Here is a 25074-nt window from a genome sequence, read left to right as displayed (position 1 = left end):
TGAATTAGGAATCAGCCTCTCCAATCCTGACCACAGCCCCAGCTCCATCCTTCCCACCAGGCATGTGGATGACCTACCATCCCCTGGAAACTGGACTCAAAGCAGCTGTACCACTTAGTGTGTGTCTGTCTTGTGGTCCTTGACAAACTCTATCACACAATTATCTGCTTATGTGTAGGCTGGGCATGGTGGCTCATGCCTGCAATCCCAGAACTTTGGGAGGTCGAGGCAGACAGATCACTTGAGGCCAGGAGTTCAATACCAGCCTGACAAACATGGTAAACCCCCATCTCTACTAAAAACACAAAAATTAGCTGGGTGTGGTGGTGCATACCTGTAATCCCAGCTACTCAGGCTGAGGCAGGAGAATCGTTTGAACCTGGGAGATGGAGGTTGTAGTAAGCCGAGATCCTGCTACTGCACTCCAGCCTGGGAGACAGAAACAAGGTTGGGAGCAGTGGCTCACGCCTGCAATCCCAGCACTTTGGGAGCCTGTGACAGGCGGATCACCTGGGGTCAGGAGTTTGAGATGAGCCTGGATAACATGGTGAAACCCCAGTTCTACTAAAAATACCAGGCAAAGTGGCATGCGCCTGTAATCCCAGCTACTTGGGAAGCTGAGGCAGGAGAATCATTTGAACCTGGGCGGTGGAGGTTGCAGTGAGCCAAGATAGTGCCATTGTACTCCAGCTTGGGCAACAAGAGTGAAATTCCGTTCGGAAAAAAAAAAAAAAAAAAAAAAAAAACTGCAATTTTTCTACGCACTGACTTCCCCAGCCCTGAGCTCTTCAACACAAAGTCTATGCTCCTCTTAGCTTAGTGTTTCCAAGCCTGGTCCAGCGCCTGGTTCTTCCGAGTTGATAGTAGAGTGTCAAGTGCTGAAGGAATGAATTCCCTAAGGAAGACATTTATATTTCCCCTGAGATAGACTGGTTAGCTAAGTAACCATGGTCCCTGCCCTCACGGAGTTTTTATCTTGCCCTGCCAAAGTTTTGTGCAGAGTGCCCTTCTGTGCAATTCCACCACTTTAGCACGAGGACGCAAGACCTGCTAAATCAAGATAAACTCAGAGACTCCGAAGCTTCATTTTCCACACATATTCACCAGCTCCCTATGAAGTCTGGGACGGGGACTCAAACAAGGGGATTTAAAGGATAGCAGCCATCTAGGAATCAAAGGTTCATAAACTCCTTCATCTTTCCCTTTCCCAAATCATGCTTTCACCAGTTTCAGTGAGTCCAGGTCATTCCAGTAAATCCCACTTCTAATGCTAAGTACAAATTTCGTGAGTTCCCAAGACCACCCATTTCTGAGACAAATTGTTAAGTTTGAGATCCCCAAGATCACTTTCAGGTTTGAAGACAAGACAGTTTGATAATTAACTAGAATGACTCACAAAACTCACTGAAAGCTGTTTTACTCACGGCTAGAGTTTATTAAAGCAAAAAACAAAGATGAAAATGAACCGAGGGAAGAGGTACCTAAGGCAAGGTCCAGGGCAGTCCCAAACAAAGGAACCAGTCACACCACTTCCAGTGGAGCTGTGCGGACAGGGCCTACTTCTCCCAGAAACTATGTGTGACAGTACACACAGAGTATTCCTAAGCAGGGAAGTCTTCCAAGTCTTGGTGTCCAGAATTTGTACTGGGGCTTGGTCACATAGACATGGCTGACCACTCACGTGGCTGACCATAGTCTCTGGCCCCTCCAGAAACTGAGTTGATGCTATGTGGCCAAAGCTCCCACCATAAATCACATTATTAGCATAGACAATGCTAAGAAGATCCCCAGTAATAAAGATACTCTTATCAGACAGGACATTTCAAGGCTTAGAGATTACCTCCCAGGAACCAAGGGCAAATGTCGGACCTCTCTTTGGACAAGGTTAATCCTTTACTGTACCACCAGAAAGTTGTTAAAGTTATCAAAGATGAGGCCAGGCACAGTGGCTCATGCCTGTAATCCCAGCCCTTTGGGAGGCCAGTGCAGGCAGATCACTGAGATTGGGAGTTTGAGATCAGCCTGACCAACATAGAGAAACACTGTCTCCACTAAAAAAAAAAAATATATATATATATATATACACACACACATATATATATATACAAATAAAGTCGTCAAAGAGGAACCCTTCAAAAAGAGCCCAACTGATCTCATAGGTATAGTCAACCGATCTTGCAAGAATTCAACAAATAAATTCTGTAATACTAGACACTAAATGAGAACTCATTGCCTTTATTTCTAACTATCTGCATATTGTCTGTGTTCCTGTTTGATAAAACCACAACAATATTTTTAATAAGTACAACCTATCTTTTTCTGTCTCTTTTTCTTAAAAGGGCTAGAAAATCACTTCCCCTTCTATCTGTATTTCTCTTCTGGGGGCTTTCACTTGTTGGAAGAGAAGTAGCCATTTATAGTTTATTAATTGGCTGTAATGACTTTCAGGTTCAGGTTAAAGGTAAGAGAATAGTCTCAAAAAGAAGATGGAAAATAGAGCCTCTCAAGACAATTCACGGGACATCAAATAATCCAGAGAACACGCATTCCCAGGAGCAAGGGCCAAAGAGTGCAATCCATGTCTTAACTCACTGCAGAATTTCAAAATAACAAGAAACTTGCTGTTGCCAGATTCATTGTGGAGAAACAGCTCTGACCATGCAGAGCTATCTCTCTGACGCTAGCAATGTAGTGTGGGAAATGGAATCAATCTCTACTTCCCTGTGTTGGAACAAAATGTTTGTAAATGAAAAATGAATGAAAGAGTTTTCCCAAATTGCAAGGAAAATGCACCATAGAATAGCCTCCTACAATTTAAAGATAATTAAACATAAATTTGTATTGTACATTTGTATATTTTATTACATTGTATAAATCAGAATCTGATTTAGTATGAAATTATATTCTGAGATTTTTATGTTTGACATATTAGTAAACCAGGTGCTTTGCAATTTAAAAAAAATGACTTCTAAGTGCCCTACCATCTAGTTTGTGAATTACAAATATGGAAAATGAAAATTGAGCTTATAATGATAAAGTCATTTCTGCAAGCCATGTGTTTTTGTGTGTGTGTTGTTTGTGTTTTTTTTTTTGTGTGTGTGTGTGTGCACCTAAAAAGAAGTGCATGTGATCAAAGTTTAGTGGTGTAATCAGATAAATTTATGACATGGTTTGGCTGTGTCCCCACCCAAATCTCAACTTGAATTGTGTCTCCCAGAATTCCCACATGTTGTGGGAGGGACCCAGGGGGAAGTTAATTGAATCATAGGGGTGGGTCTTTTCTGTGCTATTCTCATGATAGTGAATAAGTCTCACGATATCTGATGGGTTTATCAGGGGGTTCTGGTTTGCTTCTTCCTCATTTTTTCTTGCTGCTGCCATGTAAGAAATAGCTTTCACCTCCCACCATGATTCTGAGGCCTCCTCAGCCATGTGGAACTGTAAGTCCAATTAAATCTCTTTTTTCTTCCTAGTCTTGGGTATGTCTTTATCAGGAGCATGAAAAAGAACCAATATAACTTACAGCCAAGCTGTCATTTTAATGGTTTGAACATCCATCATTGACCATAAGTGAAATTGTTTTGACATGACAAAACTTCACTGTGGAGTATTTTATTCTATTTCACATTGCTGTTTATCTATTTGTCTAGTTTACTGGTTATCTTTTTAACGGTTTGAATATCCATAACTGACCATAAATGAAATTGTTTTAACATGACAAAACTTCACTGTGGAGTATTTTATTCTACATCATGTTGCTGTTTTATTCTATTTCACATTGCTGTTTATCCCTCATGTAGAATTCTTACCAGTGCCGACAGTTTCCCTGATTCTGTGTGTCACTGAATCTACCACACAGGTTGCAGGTGCCCACACATTCACATATGAGATTACAGAAGATGAAGAACCTAAAACTGACTTCCTGTTCCTCTAAGAGTTCCTCTTCTTCTTCCTCCATCCCTTCCCTATCCGACCTCCCTACATGATTTTCATCTGAAGCTCTCTGGGTTTTTCTGACATACCCTCTCCTTCTAAGAAGTTGCCTCTGGCCAGGCACGAAGGCTCACACCTGTAATCTCAACCCTTTGGGAAGCTGAGTTTGAGAATTTAATGGGCAAAAATAAAGAAGTCTGGTAATACCAAGTATTTGAGGGCATATGAATCAATTGGATCAATTATATACCTGCTGATAGGAGTGTAAATTGGTACAATTTTGTGGAAATAAATTGGTGTTATCTTGTAAAGTAAAATATTTACAAACTCTAATGATCCAGCAATTTGACATCTAGTTATATACCCACATACAAGAGAAAGTTTGGCACATATGTACCTGGAGACACATAAGACAATATGCATAGCAGCATTTTTTTTTTTTTTTTTTTTTTTGAGACAGAGTTTCGCTCTTGTTACCCAGGCTGGAGTGCAATGGCACGATCTCGGCTCACCGCAACCTCCACCTCCTGGATTCAGGCAATTCTCCTGTCTCAGCCTCCTGAGTAGCTCGGATTACAGGCACGCGCCACCATGCCCAGCTAATTTTTTGTATTTTTAGTAGAGACGAGGTTTCACCATGTTGACCAGGATGGTCTCGATCTCTCGACCTCGTGATCCACCCGCCTCGGCCTCCCAAAGTGCTGGGATTACAGGCTTGAGCCACCGCGCCCGGCAGCATTTATTATTATTATTATTGGGGGAAAAAGGAAACAAAATAAATGACAATGGGAGAGTAGAAAAACAAGCTGTGATATATTCATAAAATGTCAACTCAATAGCATTGAAAATGAATGTGGGACAACGTAGGAGAATAGTAGTTATGTAATGCCATAGGAAAAAAATAAGCACCAAAAGGCAATATATAATATGATCGTTTTTTGTTTTGAGATCTGTGTGCCTTCATTAGCAGAGCCACTACCTGAGCAGACGAAGCGGGAGGAGTGAGGGGTCCCGATGCCCGGCCGGCCGTGCTTCACGGGCTTGTAGGTGATGGAGAACTCGTCCAGGTAGTGGCCGATCATCTCTGGCTTGCTGTCCACCTGGTTGAAAGTCTTGCCCTTGCAGACGCCCACCATGCGGCCCGCCATCTCCGGCGGGAAGGTCACGTCCCGCAGGTGCGTCTTCACCACTTCCGGCGCCTACTTCTCGGCCTTGCGCAGGCGCTTCAGCAGCGAGAGCTGCTTCCGCCGAAGGCCCGGGTCCGGCACCCGCGGCTGGGGCGCGCTGTGCAGCTGCCTCGGTCGCTCGTGGGACATGTCCAGCCGCTGGTCCAGGTCCACGCCGCGGTAGGTGAACTTGCGGAAGGTCCGCTTCCTCTGCTCTACCTCTGCCATCTTGCCGGATCCTCAGAAAAAAGGCGTTCTTTCTGCGCCTGCGCAGTTATCCGATAGTATTTTTATGTAGTTTAAAAACAGAAACATTGACCAGCGTGTCATTTAGGCATGTGCGCTGTGTGTGTGCATGATTGTTACAAGGTAGTTTAAGCAATAGTACCTGAACCACAAATGGAGATAACGGCAAAAACTAAGGAAGAAGGGAGGGAGGGAGTTACTTAGAGGAACGCGGAAACAGGTGTAGATTATTAACATTCTAGTTGTTGGATTGTGTCATGATAAGTGTCCATCGCACTGTGAAACAAAGGAAGGTGGGAGAGAGGTGGACAGGGAGGGGAAGGAGAGGGAGAACCGGAGCTGACTTAGCTGCCATGCATCTCTGCTGCCTGTTACAACCACAAAGAAAGACCACTAATAGGGCCGGGCACGGTGGCTCAAGCCTGTAATCCCAGCACTTTGGGAGGCCGAGGCGGGTGGATCACGAGGTCAAGAGATCGAGACCATCCTGGTCAACATGGTGAAACCTCGTCTCTACTAAAAATACAAAAAATTAGCTGGGCATGGTGGCGCGTGCCTGTAATCCGAGCTACTCAGGAGGCTGAGGCAGGAGAATTGCCTGAACCCAGGAGGCGGAGGTTGCGGTGAGCCGAGATCGCACCATTGCACTCCAGCCGGGGTAACAAGAGCGAAACTCCGTCACAAAAAAAAAAAAAAAAGAAAGAAACAAAGACCACTAATAACACCTCAGCATAAAACCTTTCCGGTAATCAGTGTTGTTCACTGTGATACAATTCTCCTCTTTTGGGGCAGGGTGGGGCATGGAAGGCTGTACTTCTCTTTGAAGTTAAACAGGACCATGCGACTTCCTCTAGCCAAGCAATGTAAACAGAAAGGGTCACTTTCAGGCAGAAGCCTTTAAGAAAAGCAAGGCACCAGTCAACATACTTCTTTTTCCAGCTTCAGTAAATACCTAAAACACGCAGCATTGACTTGGTAATAGCCTTACTGGTGATGAAGAAACTAATTTTGAAGGTTGGAAAGATGGTACTCCATGTTATGTAAGAAGTGAAAATGTTAAGAGTATTGCCTGTGGCACTCAAGAAGTGTGTTATGTACTTAGTGCTCTTGAGCTCTAAGGGAAGACATCAGGGTAACAGAATGTAACACTGTTACATCATAAAAAAGAGGGGCCGGGTGCGGTGGCTCAAGCCTGTAATCCCAGCACTTTGGGAGGCTGAGGCGGGTGGATCACGAGGTCGAGAGATCGAGACCAACCTGGTCAACATGGTGAAACCCCGTCTCTACTAAAAATACAAAAAATTAGCTGGGCATGGTGGCGCGTGCCTATAATCCCAGCTACTCAGGAGGCTGAGGCAGGAGAATTGCCTGAACCCAGGAGGCGGAGGTTGCGGTGAGCCGAGATCGCGCCATTGTACTCCAGCCTGGGTAACAAGAGCGAAACTCCGTCTCAAAAAAAAAAAAAAAAAGAGGCCCTTTGTATTTTTAGCAGAGACAGGGTTTCATTACGTTGGCCAGGCTGGTCTTGAACTCTCGACCTCAGGTGATCCACCCTCCTCAGCCTCCTAAAGTGTTGGGATAACAGGCGTGAAGCACTGCGCCCAGCCTAAGGTTAATCTTTTGAGGAACCTAATAATGTTTTCCACAGAGGCTGTACCATTTTACATTCTGATATGGTTTGGATCTGTGTCCCTGCTCAAATCTCATGTCCAGTTGTAATCCCCAGTGTTGGATGTGGGGTCTGGTAGGAGGTGACTGGATCATGGGGATGGATTTCCCCTTTGGTGCTGTTCTCATAAAAGAGTTCTCACAAGATCTGGCTATTTAAAAGTGTGTGGCACCTCTCCCCTCTCTCTCCCTTCCTCTGCCCACCATGTAAGATTGTACGATGTGCCTGCTGCTCCTTTGCCTTCTGCCATGATTGTAAGTTTTCTGAGGCCTCCTAGAAGCCTACCAGAAGCTACAATGCTTCCTGCAAAGCCTGTGGAACCATGAACCAATTAAATCTCTATTCCTTATAGAGATTTAAGGAATAGATTTTTTTATTTTTATAAATATTTTATTTATAAAATTATTTTATAATTTTTTTATTTTTATAAATTACCCAGTGTTAGGTATTTATTTATAGCAATGTGAGAACAAACTAAAACACATTCACACTGTCAGTGCACAAGAGTTTCCATTTCTCCACATCCTTGCCAACACTTGTTATTTTCTGCTTTGTTTTGTTTTGCTTTGTTTATAGTAGCCATCCTAATGGGTATAAGGTAGCATCTCATTATGATTTTGGTTTGCCTTTCTCTAATCACTAGTGATACTGAACATTTTTTCATACGCTTATTAGGCATTTGTATATCTTGTTTGGAGAAAGGTCTGTTCAAGTCCTTTGCCCATTTTTGAATTGGGCTGTTTGGTATTTTGTTGAAATTTCGGAGTTCTCTACATAGTCTGGATGTTAATTCTTTATAAGATATGTGATTTGAAAATATTTTCTCCCAGTCTGTGAGTTTTTACTTTGTTGACAGTGTCTTCAGGTGCACATTTTTAAATTTTCATGAAGGACACTTTGTTCCCTTTTTCCTTTGTTGCCTATGCTTTATTGTCATGGTCAAGAAATTATTGCCAAATCCAATGCTGTGATGCTTCTGTCCTATTTTGATCTAAGAGTTTCATAGTTTAGGTCTTATATTTAAGTCATGGATCCGTTTTGAGTTAATTTTTATGTATGGTATTAGGAAGTAAGAGTCCAACTTTTATTCTTTTATTCTTTCTTTTTTTTTTTTGAGACAAAGTCTCCCTCTGTCACCTAGGCTGGAGTGCAGTGGCACCATCACAGCTTACTGCAACCTCCACCTCCTGGGTTCAAGCAATTCTCCTGCCTCAGCCTCCTGAGTAGCTGGGATTATAAGTAGCACCACCACGCCTGGCTAATTTTTGTATTTTTAGTTGAAACGGGGTTTCACCATGTTGGTCAGGATAGTCTCAAACTCCTGACCTTGTGATCTGCCTGCCTTGGCCTCCCAAAGTGCTGGGATTACAGGCATTAGCCACCATGCTTGGTCCCAACTTTTATTCTTTTACATGTGGATATTCAGTCTTCTCAGTATCATTTGTTGAAAACACTGCCCTTTCCCCATTGAATGGTCCTAGCAACCTTCTCAAAAATCATTTGACCATATATGCTAGGTTTTTTTTCTGGGATCTCTATTCTGTTGTATTAGTTTATATGTCTGATTTCATGCCAGTAGCACACTGCTTTGAATATTGTAATTTTGTAGCAAGTCTTGAAATCCGGGTATGTGAGTCTTCAAGCTTAGTTTTTTTTCATGATGGTTTTGGCTATTTGGAGTCTCTTGAGATTCCATGTGAATTTTAAAATGGATTTTTTTCTATTTCTGCAAAAAAAAATCATTGAGATTTTGATATATAATGCATTTAATCCGTAAATCACTTTGGGTAGTATTGACATCTTAACAATATTAAGTCTTTAAATCCATAAACATGAGATGTCTTTTCATTTATTTAAGCCTTCTTTAATGTCTTTCAGAAATTTTTTGCAGTTTTCACTGTATAAGTCTTTCACTTCCTTGACTAAGTTAATTCCTAAGTGTGTTATTCATTTTGGTGCTATTGTAAGTGGAATTTTTAATTTTCATTTTCATATTGTTCATTGTTGGTGTATACAAATGCAACTAATTTTGTGTGTTGACTCTGTATCTTGCTACTTTGGTGAGTTTATTTGTTCTAACAATATTTTGTGGAATCTTTAGGGGTTTTTTTTGACCTATGAAAGCATATCATCTGTTAACAGAGATAATTTTACTTATTCTTTTCAATTTAGATGACTTTTATTTGTTTTTCTTGATTTATTCTTCTGACTAGAACTTCCACTACTATGTTGAATAGAAGTAGCCAAAGTGGGCATTCTTGTCTTGTTCCTGACATAAAAGAAAAACTTTCATCATTAAGTATGATGTTTGCTGTGGATTTTTTCTATGTGTGTTTTATTTTATTGCATTGTGGTTGTTTTCTTCTCTGCCTAGTTTGTTGAGTGTTTTATCACGAAAGAGTTCTGAGCTTTGTCAAATGCTTTCCTTGCATCCACTGAGATGATCACATAGCTATTGTCCTTCATTCTGTTAATGTGGTGTGTTAGGTTGATCAGATTTCATATGTTCAACCATTCTTGCATTCCAGAAATAAATCCCACTTGGCCATGGTGTAAAATCATTTTAATATGAGGCAGGATGCTGAGTGTGATGGCTCATGCCTTTAATCCCAGCACTTTGGGAAGCCACGGCAGGCAGATCACTTGAACGGAGGAGTTCAAGACCAGCCTGGCCAACATGGTGAAATTCTATCTCTACTAAAAATACAAACATTAGCTGGGCATGGTGGCATGTACCTGTAATCCCAGCTACTCAGGAGGCTGAGAAAGGAGAATCTGGGAGGCAAATGTTGCAGTGAGCTGAGATCATGCCCCTGCACTCCAGTCTGGGAGATGAAACAAGACTCCCTCATTAAGAAAAAAATATATATATATGTGTGTGTGTGTGTGTGTGTGTGTGTGTGTGTGTGTGTGTGCAGCAGGCATGGTGGCTCATGCCTCTAATCCCAGTACTTTGGGAGGCCAAGGCAGATGGATCACTTGAGGTCAAGATTTCAAGACCGGCCTGGCGCGGTGGCTCACGCCTGTAATCCTAGCACTCTGGGAGGCCGAGGCAGTAGGATCACCTGAGGTCAGGAGTTCAAGACCAGCCTGACCAACATGGTGAAACCCCATTTTTAAAAGAAAAAAAAGAGTTCAAGACCAGCCTGGCCAACATGGTGAAACCCTGTCTCTACTAAAAATACAGAAAAAAAAAAAAAAAAAAAAAGCTGGGCATTGTGGTGGGCCCCTATAGTTTCAGCTACTCAGAAAGCTGAGGCATAAGAATTGCTTTAACCCAAGAGGCAGAGGTTACACTGAGCCAAGATCCTGCCACTGCACTCCAGCCTGGGCAACTCCATCTCAATTAAAAAAAAAAAAAATTCTTTTAATATGCTTTTGAGGGGAGGGAGAAGACAAAAAGAAGTGGATTACAAGGTACAAATATACACTATAATAGGAGGAATACATTCAACATTTGATAGCAGAGTAGGATGACTAGACTTAACAAAAATGTATTGTACTTGAGTGATGGACATCCTGAACACTCTAACTTGGTCACTACAAATTATATATATGTAACAAAATTTTTCATGTACTGCATAAATTTACATAAATTACCAGGCACAGTGGCTCACACCTGTAACTCCAGCACTTTGAGAGGCCAAGGCAGGCAGATCACTTGAGGTTAGAAAATCGAGATCAGCTTAGCCAACATGGCGAAACCCCATCTCTGCTAAAAATACAAAAAATTAGCTGGGTGTGGTGACAGGCACCTGTAATCCCAGCTACTGGGGAGGCTGAGGTGGGAGAATCACTTGAACCCCAGAGGAAGTGGAGGTTGCGGTGAGTGAGATCATGCCACTACACTCCAGCCTCCAGCCTGGGCAACAGACTCTGTCCCAAAGAGAAAAAAGAAAAAATAATAAAAAGAAAAAATATATATGTATATATAAATATATACGTATATGTATACATATACGTATATATTTTTTCTTTTTTCTTTTTTATACATACATATGTGTGTGTGTACACAGCTGAATTTGGTTTGCTTGTATTTTGTCAAAAGATTTTTGCATCAGTGTTCACAAAGGATACTGATCTATGGTTTTCTTTTCTTGTAGTGCCTTCACCTGGCTGTTATCAGAGTAACGCTGGACTCACAGAATTAGTTAGGGAGTTTACCCTTCTCCTCAGTTTTTGGAAAAGTTTGACAATAATTGTTGTTGGTTCTTCTTCAAATGTTTCTTATTCACCAGTGAAGCCATCAGGTCCAGGGCTTTTCTTTGTCAAGAGATTTTTGACTACTGATTCAATCTCCTTACTAGATATATGTCTATTCCTATTTTCTATTTCTTCATGATTTAGTCTTGATAGTTCTATGTTTCTAGGAATGTGTCCATTTCATCTAGGTTATACAATTTGTTGGTGTAAAATTGTTCTTAGGCCAGATGCAGTGGCTCACATCTGTAATCTCAACACTTTGGGAGGCCAAGGCAAGTGGATCACCTGAAGTCAGGAGTTCAAGACCAGCCTAGCCAACATGGTGAAACCCCGTCTCTACTAATAATACAAAAATTAGCTGGGCATAATGGCGCATGCCTGTAATCCCAGCTACTAGGGAGGCTGAGGTAGGAGAATCGCTTGAACCTGGGAGGCGGGGGTTGCAGTGAACCGAGATGGCGCCATTGCACTCCAGCCTGGGCAGTAAGAGCAAAATTCCATCTCTGACAAAAAAAAAATTTTTTTCATAGTTCTCTCTTACAATCCTTGTTACTCCTTTAGAATCAGTAATAATGTGCCCATTTTCATTTCTAATTTTAGTGACTTGAGTCTTCTTTCTTTTTTCTTAGGCCATCTAGTTTAAGGCTTGTCCATTTTGTCTAGCTTTTTGAAGAACCAACTTTGCTATTGCTTTTCTATTTTCTGCCTCATTTATCTCTAATCTTACTTCCTTTCTTCTGCTAGACTTGAGTTTAGTTTGTTCTTTTTCCAGTTCCTTAAGTTGTAAAATTAGGTTGGTTCTTCTTTTTTAAGGTAGGTATTCATAGTTATCAATTTCCCCCTTAGCATAGCTTTTGCTGCGTCCCGTAAGTTTAGGTATGTTGTGTTTTCATTGTCATTCATCTCTATTTTTTAATTTCCCCTGTGATTTCTTTCATAATCCATTGTTTATAAGTGTGTTAATTTCCATAAATATGTGAATATTCCAGTTTTCCTTGTTATTAATTTCTAACTTTATTCCATTGCAGTCAGATAAGATACTCTGCATGGTATTTATCTTTTTAAATCTATTAAAACTTAATTTGTGGTCTAACATAGTCTACTCTAGAAAATGTGCATTGTGCACTTGAGAATATGTGTTTTTCTGTTATTGTTGGGTAGGGTGTTTGGTATATTTGTTACATCTTAGTTGGTTAATGATGTTGTTCAAGTCCTCTGCTTTATTTACTTCTCTTCCATCTGGTTGTTGTATCCATTTTTGAGAGTGGAGCACTGAAGTCTCCAACTATTATTATAGAACTGTTTTCCCCTTCACTTCTGTCCATCATTGTTTTATATATTTTAATGGTTTGTTATTAAGTGAGTAATGTTTATGTCTTATATCTTCTTGCTGTATTAAACCTTTACTGATAGATAATGTGCATCTTTGTTTCTTCTAAACTTTTGATTTAAAATCTATTTTGTTTAATATTAGTGCAGCCACCCTGCTCCCTTTTGGTTACTATTCACATGGAATATTCTTTTTCATCCTTTCGTTTTTAACCTACTTGTTATCTTTGGATCTAACGCATATCTCTTGTAAATAACATATAGTTGGATCATGGCATTTTATTCATTCTGCCAACCTCTGTTTTTATATTCAGGAAATTAATCTGTTTTGCTTGAACTGGGGAGGCAGAGGTTACAGTGGGCACAGCTGCACTCCAGCATGGGTGACAGAGAAATAATCCGTCTCAAAAAGAAAACAAAAATTTAATCTGTTTACACTTGAAGTAATTATGGGTAAGAGAGATTTTTTCTGTCCTTTTGCTATTTGTTTTCTCCACAACTTTTTGGTCCCTCGTGTTCTGCATTACTATTTTTTTGGTTGGTGTTTGGTTGGTTTTTGGTTTTTGGGTTTTTTGGTAATGAAATATTTAAGTTCCTTTCTCATGTCCTGTATCTATTTTCTCTGTGGTTACCGTGGGGATTACATTTTACATCCTAAAGTTATCACACTTTAATGTGAATTTATACCAGCTTAACTTCAATAACACACCAAAGCTCTGATCCTTTACAGCTCTGTCCTTACCCCTTTCAGATATTGATGTCACAAAATTACTTCTTTTACCTGCTATGTCCAAAAACATAAACTAATAATGTTTTTAATGCATTCGTCCCTCGAATTATGTAGAAAAGTGTGAAACGGCCCAGTACAGTGACACATGTTGGTAGTCCCAGCTACTTGGAAGGTTGAAGTGGGAGGATAGCTTGGAGCCAGGAGTTCAAAGCTGCAGTGCTGCAGTGCAATACGATCACACCTGGGAATAGCCACTGCACTCCTGCCTCGGAAAAGAGTGAGACCCTGCTCAAATAATAGTAATAATAATAATCTGTGAAATAATAAGAAATAGAAACAGCCTGAACTTGCCCTGTCAGCCCAAAGATGGAGTCCCCCAAAGGACCTCAGTTGTCATCAATCCCCCTCTAGGGAGTTTCATTACCCAGGGAAGATGGACTCTCATCAAAGGGGAGGAGGCTAAAGTGATACCACACCCAGACAGATTTTGTTACCAACCATCATCTGTTCTCCTGAGGGCCAATTCGTCTTTCCAAAAGAATCATTACTCTCAAGTAATGATTACTCCCTTCCCCCAGTGAAGAGGGTATATAAGCTTCTAAATCTCACTGGGTGTATTAAGTCTATTTCTACGCTGCCGATAAACACATACCTCAGACTGGGTAATTTATAAAGAAAAATAGGTGGCTGGGCACAGTGGCTCACGCCAGTAATCCCAGCACTTTGGGAGGCTGAGGCAGGTGGATCACAAAGTCAGGAGTTCAAGACCAGCCTGGCCAAGATGATGAAATCCCACCTCTACTAAAAACACAAAAATTAGCCAGGCATGGTGGCAGGTACCTATAATCCCAGAAACTCAGGAGGCTGAGGTAGGAGAATCTCTTGAATCCAGGGACCGGAGGTTGCAGTGAGCCAAGATGGTGCTACTGTACTCCAGCCTGGGCGACAGAGTGAGTCTCCATCTCAGAAAAAAAAAAAAAAAAAAAAACATGGGCTCACCATTTCACATGGCTGGGGAAGCTTCACAATCATGGCAGAAGGTGAAAGGCATGTCTTACATGGTGGCAGACAAGAGAGAAGCATTAAAACCAAGTGAAAGGGGTTTCCCCTTATAAAACCATCAGATCTCATGAGCCTTACTACTATGAGAACAGTACTGAGGAAACCACCCCCACATTTCAACATGTGGGAATTATGGGAGCTATATAATACAAGATGATATTTGGGTGGGGATACAGCCAAACCATATCATAGGGTTTGGAGGTGTTCACTTTTCTTTCCCATGATGCCCCTGTGCACATAACAAATTTTTCTACTTTTGCTCCTGTTTAAAATATATATGTGCAGCTAGGCACAGTGGCTCACGCCGGTAATCCCAGCACTTTGGGATGCCAAGGTGGGTGGATCACAAGGTCAAGAGATGGAGACTATCCTGGCCAACATAGTGAAACCCCTTCTCTACTAAAAAATTAGCTGGGTGTGGTGGCACACTCCTGTAGTCCCAGCCCCTCAGGAGGCTGAGACAGGAGAATTGCTTAAACCCGGGAGGCAGAGGTTGCAGTGAACCAAGATCGTGCCACCTCACTCCAGCCTGGCACCTGGCGATAGAGCTCTGTCTTAAAAAATAATAACATATATATGCATATATATATATATATATATATATATATATATATATATATTTATATTTATATTTAAATAGATAGGTGAATACTCTGCTCCCAGTTTCTGGCACAGAACTCCTAAAAGCCTTGTAAATAAGAGTACTAAGAGAATGTTTTGTTCTAATATTTGGTCTCTCACCCTCGTCTCTGACACAGAGCTCCTAAATCTTTTGGAATTTCCTGGGTGATAGGAGTGTCTTTTGTTCTAATAAATGACTCCTGATGGGCTCCTGGAAGGGAGTTGATCACCAGAAAGACAAAGCCATGATTAGAAGCTTGAAACCTAGGCCACGTGTGATGACTCACACCTGTAACCCCAATGCTTTGAAAGGCTGGGGCAGGAGGATCAGTTGAGTCCAGGAGTTTGAGACCAGCCTGGGTAACATAGTGAGACCCTGTCTCACAAAAAATTAACAAATAAATAAGCCAGGCGTGGCATGTACCTGTAGTCCCAGCTGAAGTGGAAGGATTGCATGAGCCTGGGAGGTCAAGGCTGCAGTGAGTCGTGGTCACGTCACTGCATTCCAACCTGGGCAACAGAGATCACGCCTTGTCCCCCTTTTTCCCACCCACAAAAAAGCAGCTTAGAATCTTCAGCTCTTCGGTCCCTCTAGAGAGGGGACAAGGGCTGGAAATAGGGTTAATATCAATCGATCATACCCACATGGTAAAGCCTTCATAAAAATCCCAAAAGTAAGGAGCGGGCGGATCACGAGGTCAAGAGATCGAGACCATCCTGGCCAACATGGTGAAACCCCGTCTCTACTAAAAATAAAAAAAATTAGCTGGGCGTGGTGGTGTGCGCCTGTAATCCCAGCTACTTGGGAGGCTGAGGCGGAAGGATTGCTTGAACCCAGGAGGCAGAGGTTGCAGTGAGCCGAGATTGTGCCACTGCACTCCAGCCTGGCACCTGGCGACAAGGTGAGACTCTGTCTCAAAAAAAAAAAGGAACCCTCCTAGACATTTTTTAAGCAAACTTCTTCCCCTTCCTCTTTTCCTTCTTCTTCCCTTTCCTCTTCTTCTAATTCCCGTAAGGCCTGAGAACTTTAAACTTCGTTTTCTAGCCAGTGAGAAGTAACTTGACACTTAGAATGGGGAAGAATTGGAAGGGCTTGTCGTAATCCAAATTTGCAATGTAGAGGAAACACAATAAAATGCCTAATATTTAGTCATGGGTAAGAACTGATGCCATCCCCATCCTATCTGTACCAATAACAGATTGGGGATGATTTGGCCACATGGCTCCTTCTGAATAAGCACCTGCAGATGGGAGCCCAGGAATGGCTAAGCCACTGCCCAAAGAGTCACCATCATCATAACATGCCAGCCCATTCTTCCCTAAGGAGAATGCCCCAATCACTAAGGTTAGAATGTACTAGATAAAGATAGTGGGTATATCTCCTTCTTCTTTGGTGCATCCCCCCAAAAATAGACTCTTCTTCTTTTCGGGTCTTCAGGTTGAGGATACAAATTAATCAGTCCGTGTGGGTGAGTTAGGAAGGGTTAGGATAAAATGCTTCCTTTCTCCTTGTCCTGTATTCCTCTGGCTATTTTAAGGCCTACCTGAAAGGGAAGTAGAGATGGCATGCTTGTCAGGATTCCTGAGTCCTAATAGTCCAAGCACACAAACGGTTGAAAAGTACAATCAGCCAGAGGAATACACAGACTTTTGAAATTTCCTACAGGAAAGGAATTCACAGAAACACCAAGCCTTGAATCAATATGATTTATTCTTTTCTCTTCTGCCATTGACATTCTAGCTATTGGGTAAGTTGTTCTCCCTCCTTGGGACCCCATGGTTGGGGGGAGAGGTCTTCTGTTCTACCACAAAGCTCTCAACGGTAGAATAGAAGCACAGCTGCCTCTGTTATCTCCCGGCTGCTGCTGAAACCAACATGAGTTCCATATCCATTCCAATCAAAACCAGAAAAATCTCCACACTGCCAGGGGCTAGACTCTGGGAAGAATCCTCCTCCACCAATGCAGTGCTAAGAAACAAAGAGAGGAAGAGGCGGTCATGAGGGATCTCCCGGGGAGGCCAATGCCATCTTAGCAGCCCAATCTCGTGATTTCTTCGGTCCTTATCAGACTCTTCATCGACAGTATTGATCTATCCTTCCCATAAAAACCTCTCTTCCTTGGCTCACACCTGTAATCCCAGCAGTTTAGGAGGCTAAGGAGGGTGGATCCGTTGAGGCCAGGAATTCAAGACAAGTGTGGCCAACATGGTAAAACCTCATTTTCTCTACAAAAAAAAATACAAAAATTAGCCAGGTGTGGTGACAGCCACCTGTAGCCCCACTACTTGGGAGGCTGAGGCGGGAGAATGGCTTGAACCGGGGAGGCAGAGGTTGCAGTGAGCGGAGATCGTGCCGTTGCACTCCAGCCTGGGTGACAGAGTAAAGTAAGGCCCTCTCTTCAAAAAAAAAACAAAAACAAAAAAACCTCTCTTCCTTTAGCTTTAGTGACATATTGTCTCAGCTTTCTTCCAACTTTTCTGAACATTCCTGCTCGGGGCCCTTTCTGTACTTTCCCTCCCTGCATCCTCTACGTGCTGCTCCCTAGTGGAGGACCCACCTCCCTCTCCCTTAGAGACTGCATGACCACTGTGCCCTCAATGACTAAAAGTTCACCACTGGCCTCAAAATCTCCATCTCCTGTCAAGATGCTTCTTGTGCTGAAGACCTCAAAATCTGACCGGGATCTCTACACAGGAATCTCAAGCTCCAAATGACCAAAACAGAGTTAATTATATCCCTCATTCACCCCAACCTATTCATCATCCAGACACTCTGACTTCATAAATGACACTCATTCACCCAAATGAGAACCATGTTATTCTCAACTTCTGTGCCTATCCTCTGTATTCAGCTGGTGATACGGTTTGGAGCTGTGTGCTCACACAAAATCTCCTGTTGAATTGTAATCCCCAGTGTTGTGGGAGGTGATTGGTTAATGGGGGTGGTTTCATGTGAATGATTTTAGCACCAGCCTCTTGATGCTGTCCTCATGATAGTGAGTGAGTTCTCATGAGATCTGGTCATTTAGAAGTGTGTCGCACCTCCCCTGCCCTTGCTCCTGCTTCTACCGTGGGAGATACCTCACTCCTTCCTTCCCAGAAGCAGAAGCCACTATACTTCCTGTACAGCCTGCAGAACCATGAGCCAATTACACCTTGTTTCTTTATAAATTACCTAGTCTCGATATTTCTTTTTCTTGTTTTTGTTTTTGTTTTTTGTTTTTTGTTTTAAACAGGATCTCACTCTGTCACCCAGGGTGGAGTGCAGTCGTGTGATCTTGGCTCACAGCAACCTCTGCCTCTTGGGCTTAAGCAGATCCTCCCACCTCAGCCTCTCAAGTAGCTGAGACCACAGGCATGCGCCACCACGCTCGGCTAATTTTGTACTTTTTGTACAGACATGGTTTTACCATGTTTCCCAGGCTGGTCTCAAACTCCTGAACCCAAGAGATCCACCCATCTTGCCTCCGAAAGTACTGGAATTACAGGCATGAGCCACTGCGCCTAGCCGGTATTTTTTTATAGCAGTGAGAGAAAGGACGAATACAACTGGTATTCAATTTACAATCTTTGGAACTTATCAATCCCTCCATTTGGGATTCCTGAGCACACAAGAGATGGCCTGAGTGAGGTTTCTAGAAGGTGAGGTCCAGGACTGCCCCAGCAACTCCCCAGTGCAGTGTGTATCTAGGCAAACCATGGCTATGGTTGGGGAGGCCCAGGTTTTTTCTGAAAGCTAAACCTCAGATGAAGAAAAACAGCAACTTAGGCTGGGCGTGGTAGCTCACGCCTATAATCCCAGCACTTTTCAGAGGCCGAGACAGGCAGATTATGAGGTCAGGAGACCAGCCTGGCCAACATGGTGAAACCCCATCTCCACTAAAATACAAAAATTAGCTGGATGTGGTGGTGGGCACCCGTATTCCAGCTATTCAGGAGGCTGAAACAGGAGAATCATTTGAACCCGGGAGGTGGAGGTTGCAGTGAGCTGAGATCGCACCATTGCACTCCAGCCTGGGTGACAGGACGAGACTCGGTCTCAAAAAAAAAAGAAAGAAAGAAAAACAATACCTGGTGTTTCTCAAGGAATCTCAGCTCTAAAGACTTCTACAGAATATTTCAGCACACAAGCCTCACCCCAGCTCCAAAGTGACTATTTTCCCACAAAGGCTGAGCACCCAGCAATGGTTCTTTTGAAGCCTCAGCCCTCGATTTGGGTCCTCAAAGGTAGAGAACGTCTGTCCCTGGACAAAGGGTCCCACAGTCCTGGCCCCTGAAACCCAGCAATGAGCAAGAGAAGGTCGCACTCCCACACACATACACACACCCCAGTCATACCACACTCAACACACACATGCATATAGACACACACTGACAAACTCGACCTTATTCACAGGCCCTTTTGGTCCCCGCAGAGACTCACGTGCTCAGTGTTACATCCAGTGACCCTCACTCCAGCACACAAGGCGTTGGCTGCTCTCTCATTATTAAATACCCTGAACTGAACAAATCCCGCAGTAAATTCATCTGAAAACAAGAGGCAGAAAACGGCATTCATGGAAGATGCTAGAAGTCGCTTTCCTTAGGCCAGCCCAGAGATTCTTCATGCTGGAGCACAGGCTACAACCCAACATTCCAGCTGGTGGAGCCCAGCACCTCTGTGGCCAATGGCTGGTGCATCCTGGCCTCAAACTTAACCAAGAGGGACCTTTTCCCAACCCCAGAGACCAAAAGCTGGTCCTTAGAGAAGGCTCCTCATCTGCCAGAGGCTTGTAAAGAGAAATTCAGCTCTGCAAGAAGATCGCCGTTGAACACCTCCAGGGGCTCAGCTGCAGCAATTCACAGATGTATTCACTCTGTTTACATTTTTCTTTTCTCCTTTATTTTAAAATCTCAAATCCCAAATGTAAATAATAACAGCTTCGAGTTCTATATGTTCAGCCTCTGCAAAACATGCTATGCTACCAACTTTGGCTTCACCCAAAATAAACTCAAAATAGAAAAAAAAAAAAAAAAAATTCCCAGCTGGGCGCAGTGGCTCACTCCTGTAATACCAGCACTTTGGGAGACTGAGGCAGGTGGATCACCTGAGGTCAGGAGTTTGAGACCAGCCTGGCCAACATGGTGAAACCTCATCTCTACTAAAAATACAAAACTTAGCTAGGTGTGGTGGTAGGCACCTGTATCCTGGCGACTTGGGAGGCTGAGACAGGAGAATTGCTTGAACCTGGGAGGCAGAGGTTGCGGTGAGCTGAGACCGCACCATTGCACTCCAGCCTGGGCAACAAGAGCAAAACTCCATGTCAAAAAAAAAAAAAAAAAAAAAACCATCTGGAGCCAAATTTCTTCAGCCCAAATGCTGACTCTCCATATATGCCTTGTGATCTTGGCAAGTTTCTAAACCTCTCAGTGCTTCATTTTCCTAAAATGAGGTGAATAATAGTTCAGATCTCAAAGGCAGTCATGCAAAGCAGGTGAGGCAATACGGGAAGCATTACAGAAGAGAACCAGGCTACAGTCGGATACAAAACTGTTACCCAGCATAGTTGAATGTATCCCCTTTCCTACTAATAGTTCAGAGGATCATTGAAGACTCACGCTGGCCGGAGGGTGAGTAATAAGATGCTGTTTTCTTGGCATCGCCGAAGTCATAGACCACAGGGATCGCCGGGCCATTGTTCTTCCAGCACTTTCCTTCTCCATATTTCACTGGGTATGCCTACAAAGAAAAAAAAAAAAAAGTCATGAAGACAATGGCTTTGCCATTACCAGCATCTCCTGGGTTGCTGCCATTCAAAAGAGGGGAAACAGTGCTTTCTCAGGGACTGAGATTACTTCAAAACCAGTCAAAATGAGAACCTTTCCCTTGTACTGCTGCCAGTTACTTGGGAGCTATGCTTCTGCAGCAGCCTAGACCACTTCATTCTCTCTCTCATTCTCCCTGACCCGTCCTCACTCTTCCTACCCCAGCTGTCCTCTCCCATAAGTCTTTTCTCTTGCCTGGCTCAGAATTCCTAAGAGAAGCCATCAGCAAATCTAGGTGAGAAGACAAGCCCATTAAAAAATGATTCCTGACCAACCTCTAACACGTGCTTCTCGTTACATGCATGAAAACCAGTCCCAGCCAGCAGTCCTGTGTACCTGGTAGAAGCCAAACAGATTATGTCCCAGGAACTGGAAGAAGCCAGTGTTGGTGCGGTACCTCAGCAGGGAGCTGTTTCTCCAGTGCTGCATGGGGGACTTGTTGGGCACATGCCAGATGCCCAGGTCCTTGGCCTGGATGTCATAGTAGCCGGGGTTCTAGAAAGCAGCAGACATTGAACCTGACTGGACCAGGATGTCCCAGGAGGTAAAAGGCCCACACATGCAGCCTTTGCTGGGCTGAGAGCTCTGGACTCCAAGTGAGCAGATGGCCAGCCACACTCAGACACCCCACTCCCAACAGATGATCCCACCACCACCCAGGGACCTAATGGTCTTGTTATGAGGAAGTTGTGATTCAATGTGTAAGTTGGCTGGGCAGGGTAGCCAGCACTTTGGGAGGCTGAGGCGGACAGATCATTTGAGGTCAGGAGTTCGAGACCAGCCTGGCCAAGATGGTGAAACCCCATCTCTACTAAAAGTACAAAAATTAGCTGAGTGTGGCATTGGGGACTTGTAGTCCCAGGTGCTTTTGAGGCAGAGGATCACTCGAACCCAGGAGGCGGAGGTTGCTCTGAGCTGAGATCAAACCACTGCACTCCAACCTGGGCAACAGAGCAAGTCTGTCTCAAGGAAAAAAAAAAAAAGAAAGATGGAAGTATTTCTCTTCTTCTCCAGCCCTTCCCCACATCCCACCTTCCAGCCCTCCCTCCCTCCTGGCCTGTGGCCAGCCACACTCCACTCCTCACCCTGACCCAAGCAGGTGGGAAGTGGCACCAACCTTGTAGTCATCGCTCGTGGCCGCCTCTGCAGACCCAAAGGTGTTGTAGTTGGCCCAGTTGCCGTCCCCCTCTGGGTAGTCTGCTTTGTTGCCCTGCTGACTGGACCAGCGATCGCCCACCGTGCACTTCCCACCTATGTCATTCTCGTGCACACTGGCCACCAGGGTCCAGCCGCCACCCCCAGAGGTCATGTCACAGAAGGTCTGGTAGACAACACCATTCTCGGTGCGGAGAAAATATAGGCCATCTGTAGAGAGAATCGTCCCAGAAGCTCCCTGTCTATAGCTCAGGGTCCATCTCAGCCCCATGACAAGAAAGTCCCTAGGAACCAGAAACATGGCCTAAAGGCTTCTATCCTGAGTCACATTGCTAAGTGCTCCTAAGGGTACTGGGGCCTCCCTGAGTTCAGAAGATCATATTCCTGTAACTGAGGCAGAACACAGAATTATATAAAATCCCAGTGATATTTTTCATAAAGTTAAACATCAAATTATCATATGACCCAGCAATTCCACTGCAGGTCTGTCCCCAAAAGAATTGAAAATAGGGCCTCAAGCTGATGCTTTTATACCAATGTTCATTGCGGCATTAGTCACAAGAGCCAAACAGAAGAAAGAATTCAAATATTCACCAACAGGAGAATAAATAAACAAAACGTGTTGTGTGTGCATATATGTGTCGACAATGGATAAAAGGGAATGAAATACCCATGCTACAACATGATAAACCCTCAGAACACTGTGCTAAGTGAAATAAGCCAGACACTAAAGGACAAATACCATATGATTCCAATTACATGAGGTAACTACACTAGACAAATTCATAGCGACAGAAAGTAGAGGGTAGCTACCAGAGACTGAGGGAAGGGAGTTATTGCTTAATAACTATGATATTTTTTGTTTTATTTTGTTTTTGTTTTTGAGACAGACTCTCACTCTGTCACCCAGGCTGGAGTGCACTGGCACCATCTTGGCTCACTACAACCTCTGCCTCCCGAGTTCAAGTGATCTTCCCACGTCAGCCTCCCAAGTAGCTGGAATTACAAGCGTGCACCACTACACAAAATATTTTTTGTATTTTAGTAGAGATAGAGTCTCACCATGTTGGCCAGGCTGGTCTTGAACTCCTGGCCTCAAATGATCCACCCGCCTCAGCCTCCTAAGTGCTGGGATTACAGGCATGAGCCACCGCACCCAGCCCCTCCATGTTATTAAGTATAGAGTTTCTGTTTGGGATAATGAGAATGTTCTGCATATGGATAGCAGTGATGGTACACAGCGTGAAAGTAATTAATGCCAATGAACTGCACACTTAAAATTGCTTAAAATGGCCAATTTTATAGCAAATTATAATGTACATATACTTTACCACAATTTTTAAACTAAAACACAAAAACAAAAAGACTCCCACAAGACACAGTCCTGATACCCTGACTGAGCTCTGTTTGAATGTTTTCGTCACTCACCACCTGCATCAGAGCACTTGTCTTTGATTTCCTTGCAGCTTCTGGGCAGAAACAAAGTCAAGTCCAGTTCCTTGGCGCAAGTATTAGCCTCATCTACAGAATACACAAGAGTTTTAGTCTCATTCCTGGTTTGACCCAAAACCTAGCCTCTCCTATCACCAGTCCCGCACTCATTCCATCACCGCAGCAGAACCTGACTGCCAGGGTGGTAAGGCCTGAGACAGCCAGTGTCATAACCACTCAGCCCATCAGTGTCATATTCACTTAGCCCATCCGACCCGACAGCCAGCACAGACTTAATGCACACCTGCCACGTGACCTGTCCTTGTGCTGGGTCCTTCCCTAAGCACTGAGTAATCAAAGACATTAAATATCCCCAGCAAGAACTTGCCTCTAGAGGGAATTACTGACAAGTCAACAGAAAATTGTATTGGGAAGAATAAATGGTAAAAGAAAGACTCCGCAGAATGGAGAGGCCAGACAGTGGGCAGGGGAGGTGCCTGGGCGGAGACAAGAGGGGTTGTCTCATGTCTTCGTCACAGAAGAGCTTCCAGTCCAGCTGACATCTTAGCTTATTCTGAGAGAATACATATGATTTATCAGTAGGAAGAGAATTCAAAGCAGGGAAAACAGCATATCCAAAGGTCTAGAGGGAAAAAAAAAAAATGTGGTGCAATACAGCTGTAGAAATACAAGCTGCTTAATATGGCTGAAACATGGGGTGTGCACCAGAGGGTGGTGAGACCAACTTCTACTCTAAAGAGTCTGCAAACTCTTCTAACAGTCTGGGGGAAAGCTTTGAGGTCAGAGGTGACTGACCTCAGTTTTCTCATACCTAAAACACAGTTAATAAATGGTGTTTTTGCAAAGATGAAGATATTTAGAAATAGCTTTTCTTTAAAAAAAAAATTAAAAACAGGAAGAAAAATACAAATTTTAAAATGTCATTGTTATTCTTGTTGTAAAGAAGAAGACTGAAGAGAACATTCTCTAGGCACCAAGCTGACCATGTAGTTCCAATGGAAATCCCACAGGCAAGGCCACAGGACTGGGCAGTGGCTGGGAGGTGACACAGTTCTTACCAGAGCCCCCTCAGGGCCACACAAGCAACACCCTCACTGCCACAGGCCAGAGACCGGGAAACGGTACTCGGTCTACATGCAAGTCGGCCTCTGTACATCTCAAAGACATCCTCTGTGTTGTGGGAGAGACCAGGATCCCGATCTCTGGAGCCACCAAGCTGAAGGAACTGCTGTCCCTAGCAGCTTGACTCACCTGTCCACCCTCTGGCGGCCATAATGAGAAACAGCAGGAAGCAGAGTTGGTTCATTGTCATCTGCAGAAAAGCAAGATGAAGGTCACCATCTTAACCATCATTTTTCTCTACATCCCTGTCTCATCTCTGTCGAGTCCTACAGAGACTCCCAGACCCCTTGCTTTTGTTTAAATTTCACACATCTCTGAGACCAGCAGCAGACCTAAGCTGAAAACAGGGTTCCCCCAACTCACAGACCTTGTCTGAGTCTCAGCTGCAATGTCCTTGGGCACAGAGAGCTCCTTCGCTCCCTCCCTCCACCGAAGCCTGAGCTCAGTGGAGTGGAGCTTTCTCCAAAAAGGCTCCTGATGTGGGATGAGGTGCTGAAACCTTTATGGAGAAAGCCCAGTGGGGCCAAACCCAGGCTTCCAGCCTCACCCTTCCCTGGCAAAATGCCCAGTGCAGGGGAGGC

General features: G+C 43.6%; 2 protein-coding genes across 2 annotated transcripts in view; both read right to left on the bottom strand.

The window, feature by feature from the left end:
* CD244 (CD244 molecule) overlaps positions 1-5333 on the bottom strand; it is a 36890-nt gene extending 31557 nt beyond the window's left edge. Inside the window, 1 exon segment of the mRNA XM_074390106.1 lies at positions 4913-5333. Within this exon segment, the coding sequence (XP_074246207.1) occupies positions 4913-5327 (415 nt within the window). The 5' untranslated portion in view covers positions 5328-5333.
* An 11373-nt stretch (positions 5334-16706) lies between these two features.
* Positions 16707-24679, bottom strand: LOC101042938 (intelectin-1). The gene is made up of 7 exons (XM_003937961.3): positions 24623-24679; positions 23348-23440; positions 21882-22129; positions 21101-21259; positions 20558-20678; positions 19383-19486; positions 16707-16928 (listed from the first exon to the last, which is right to left on the bottom strand). The coding sequence occupies exons 1-7, from the start codon at positions 24675-24677 to the stop codon at positions 16776-16778; spliced, it is 933 nt and encodes a 310-aa protein (XP_003938010.3). The 5' UTR covers positions 24678-24679; the 3' UTR covers positions 16707-16775.
* Between the last annotated feature and the right edge of the window lie 395 nt (positions 24680-25074).

Source organism: Saimiri boliviensis, chromosome 19 (assembly GCF_048565385.1).
Source record: "Saimiri boliviensis isolate mSaiBol1 chromosome 19, mSaiBol1.pri, whole genome shotgun sequence".
Classification (NCBI taxonomy): Eukaryota; Metazoa; Chordata; class Mammalia; order Primates; family Cebidae; genus Saimiri; species Saimiri boliviensis.
This window is presented reverse-complemented; position numbering and strand designations above follow the sequence as displayed.

Excerpts from the sequence above, each read along its gene's own strand:
- LOC101042938 (XM_003937961.3), bottom strand. The coding sequence starts at position 24,677 with ATGAACCAACTCTGCTTCCTGCTGTTTCTCATTATGGCCGCCAGAGGG. Across the intron at positions 23,441-24,622 it reads GGCCGCCAGAGGGTGGACAG|ATGAGGCTAATACTTGCGCC; the intron begins GTGAGTCAAGCT and ends TGTATTCTGTAG. Across the intron at positions 21,260-21,881 it reads CCACGAGCGATGACTACAAG|AACCCCGGCTACTATGACAT; the intron begins GTTGGTGCCACT and ends GCTGCTTTCTAG.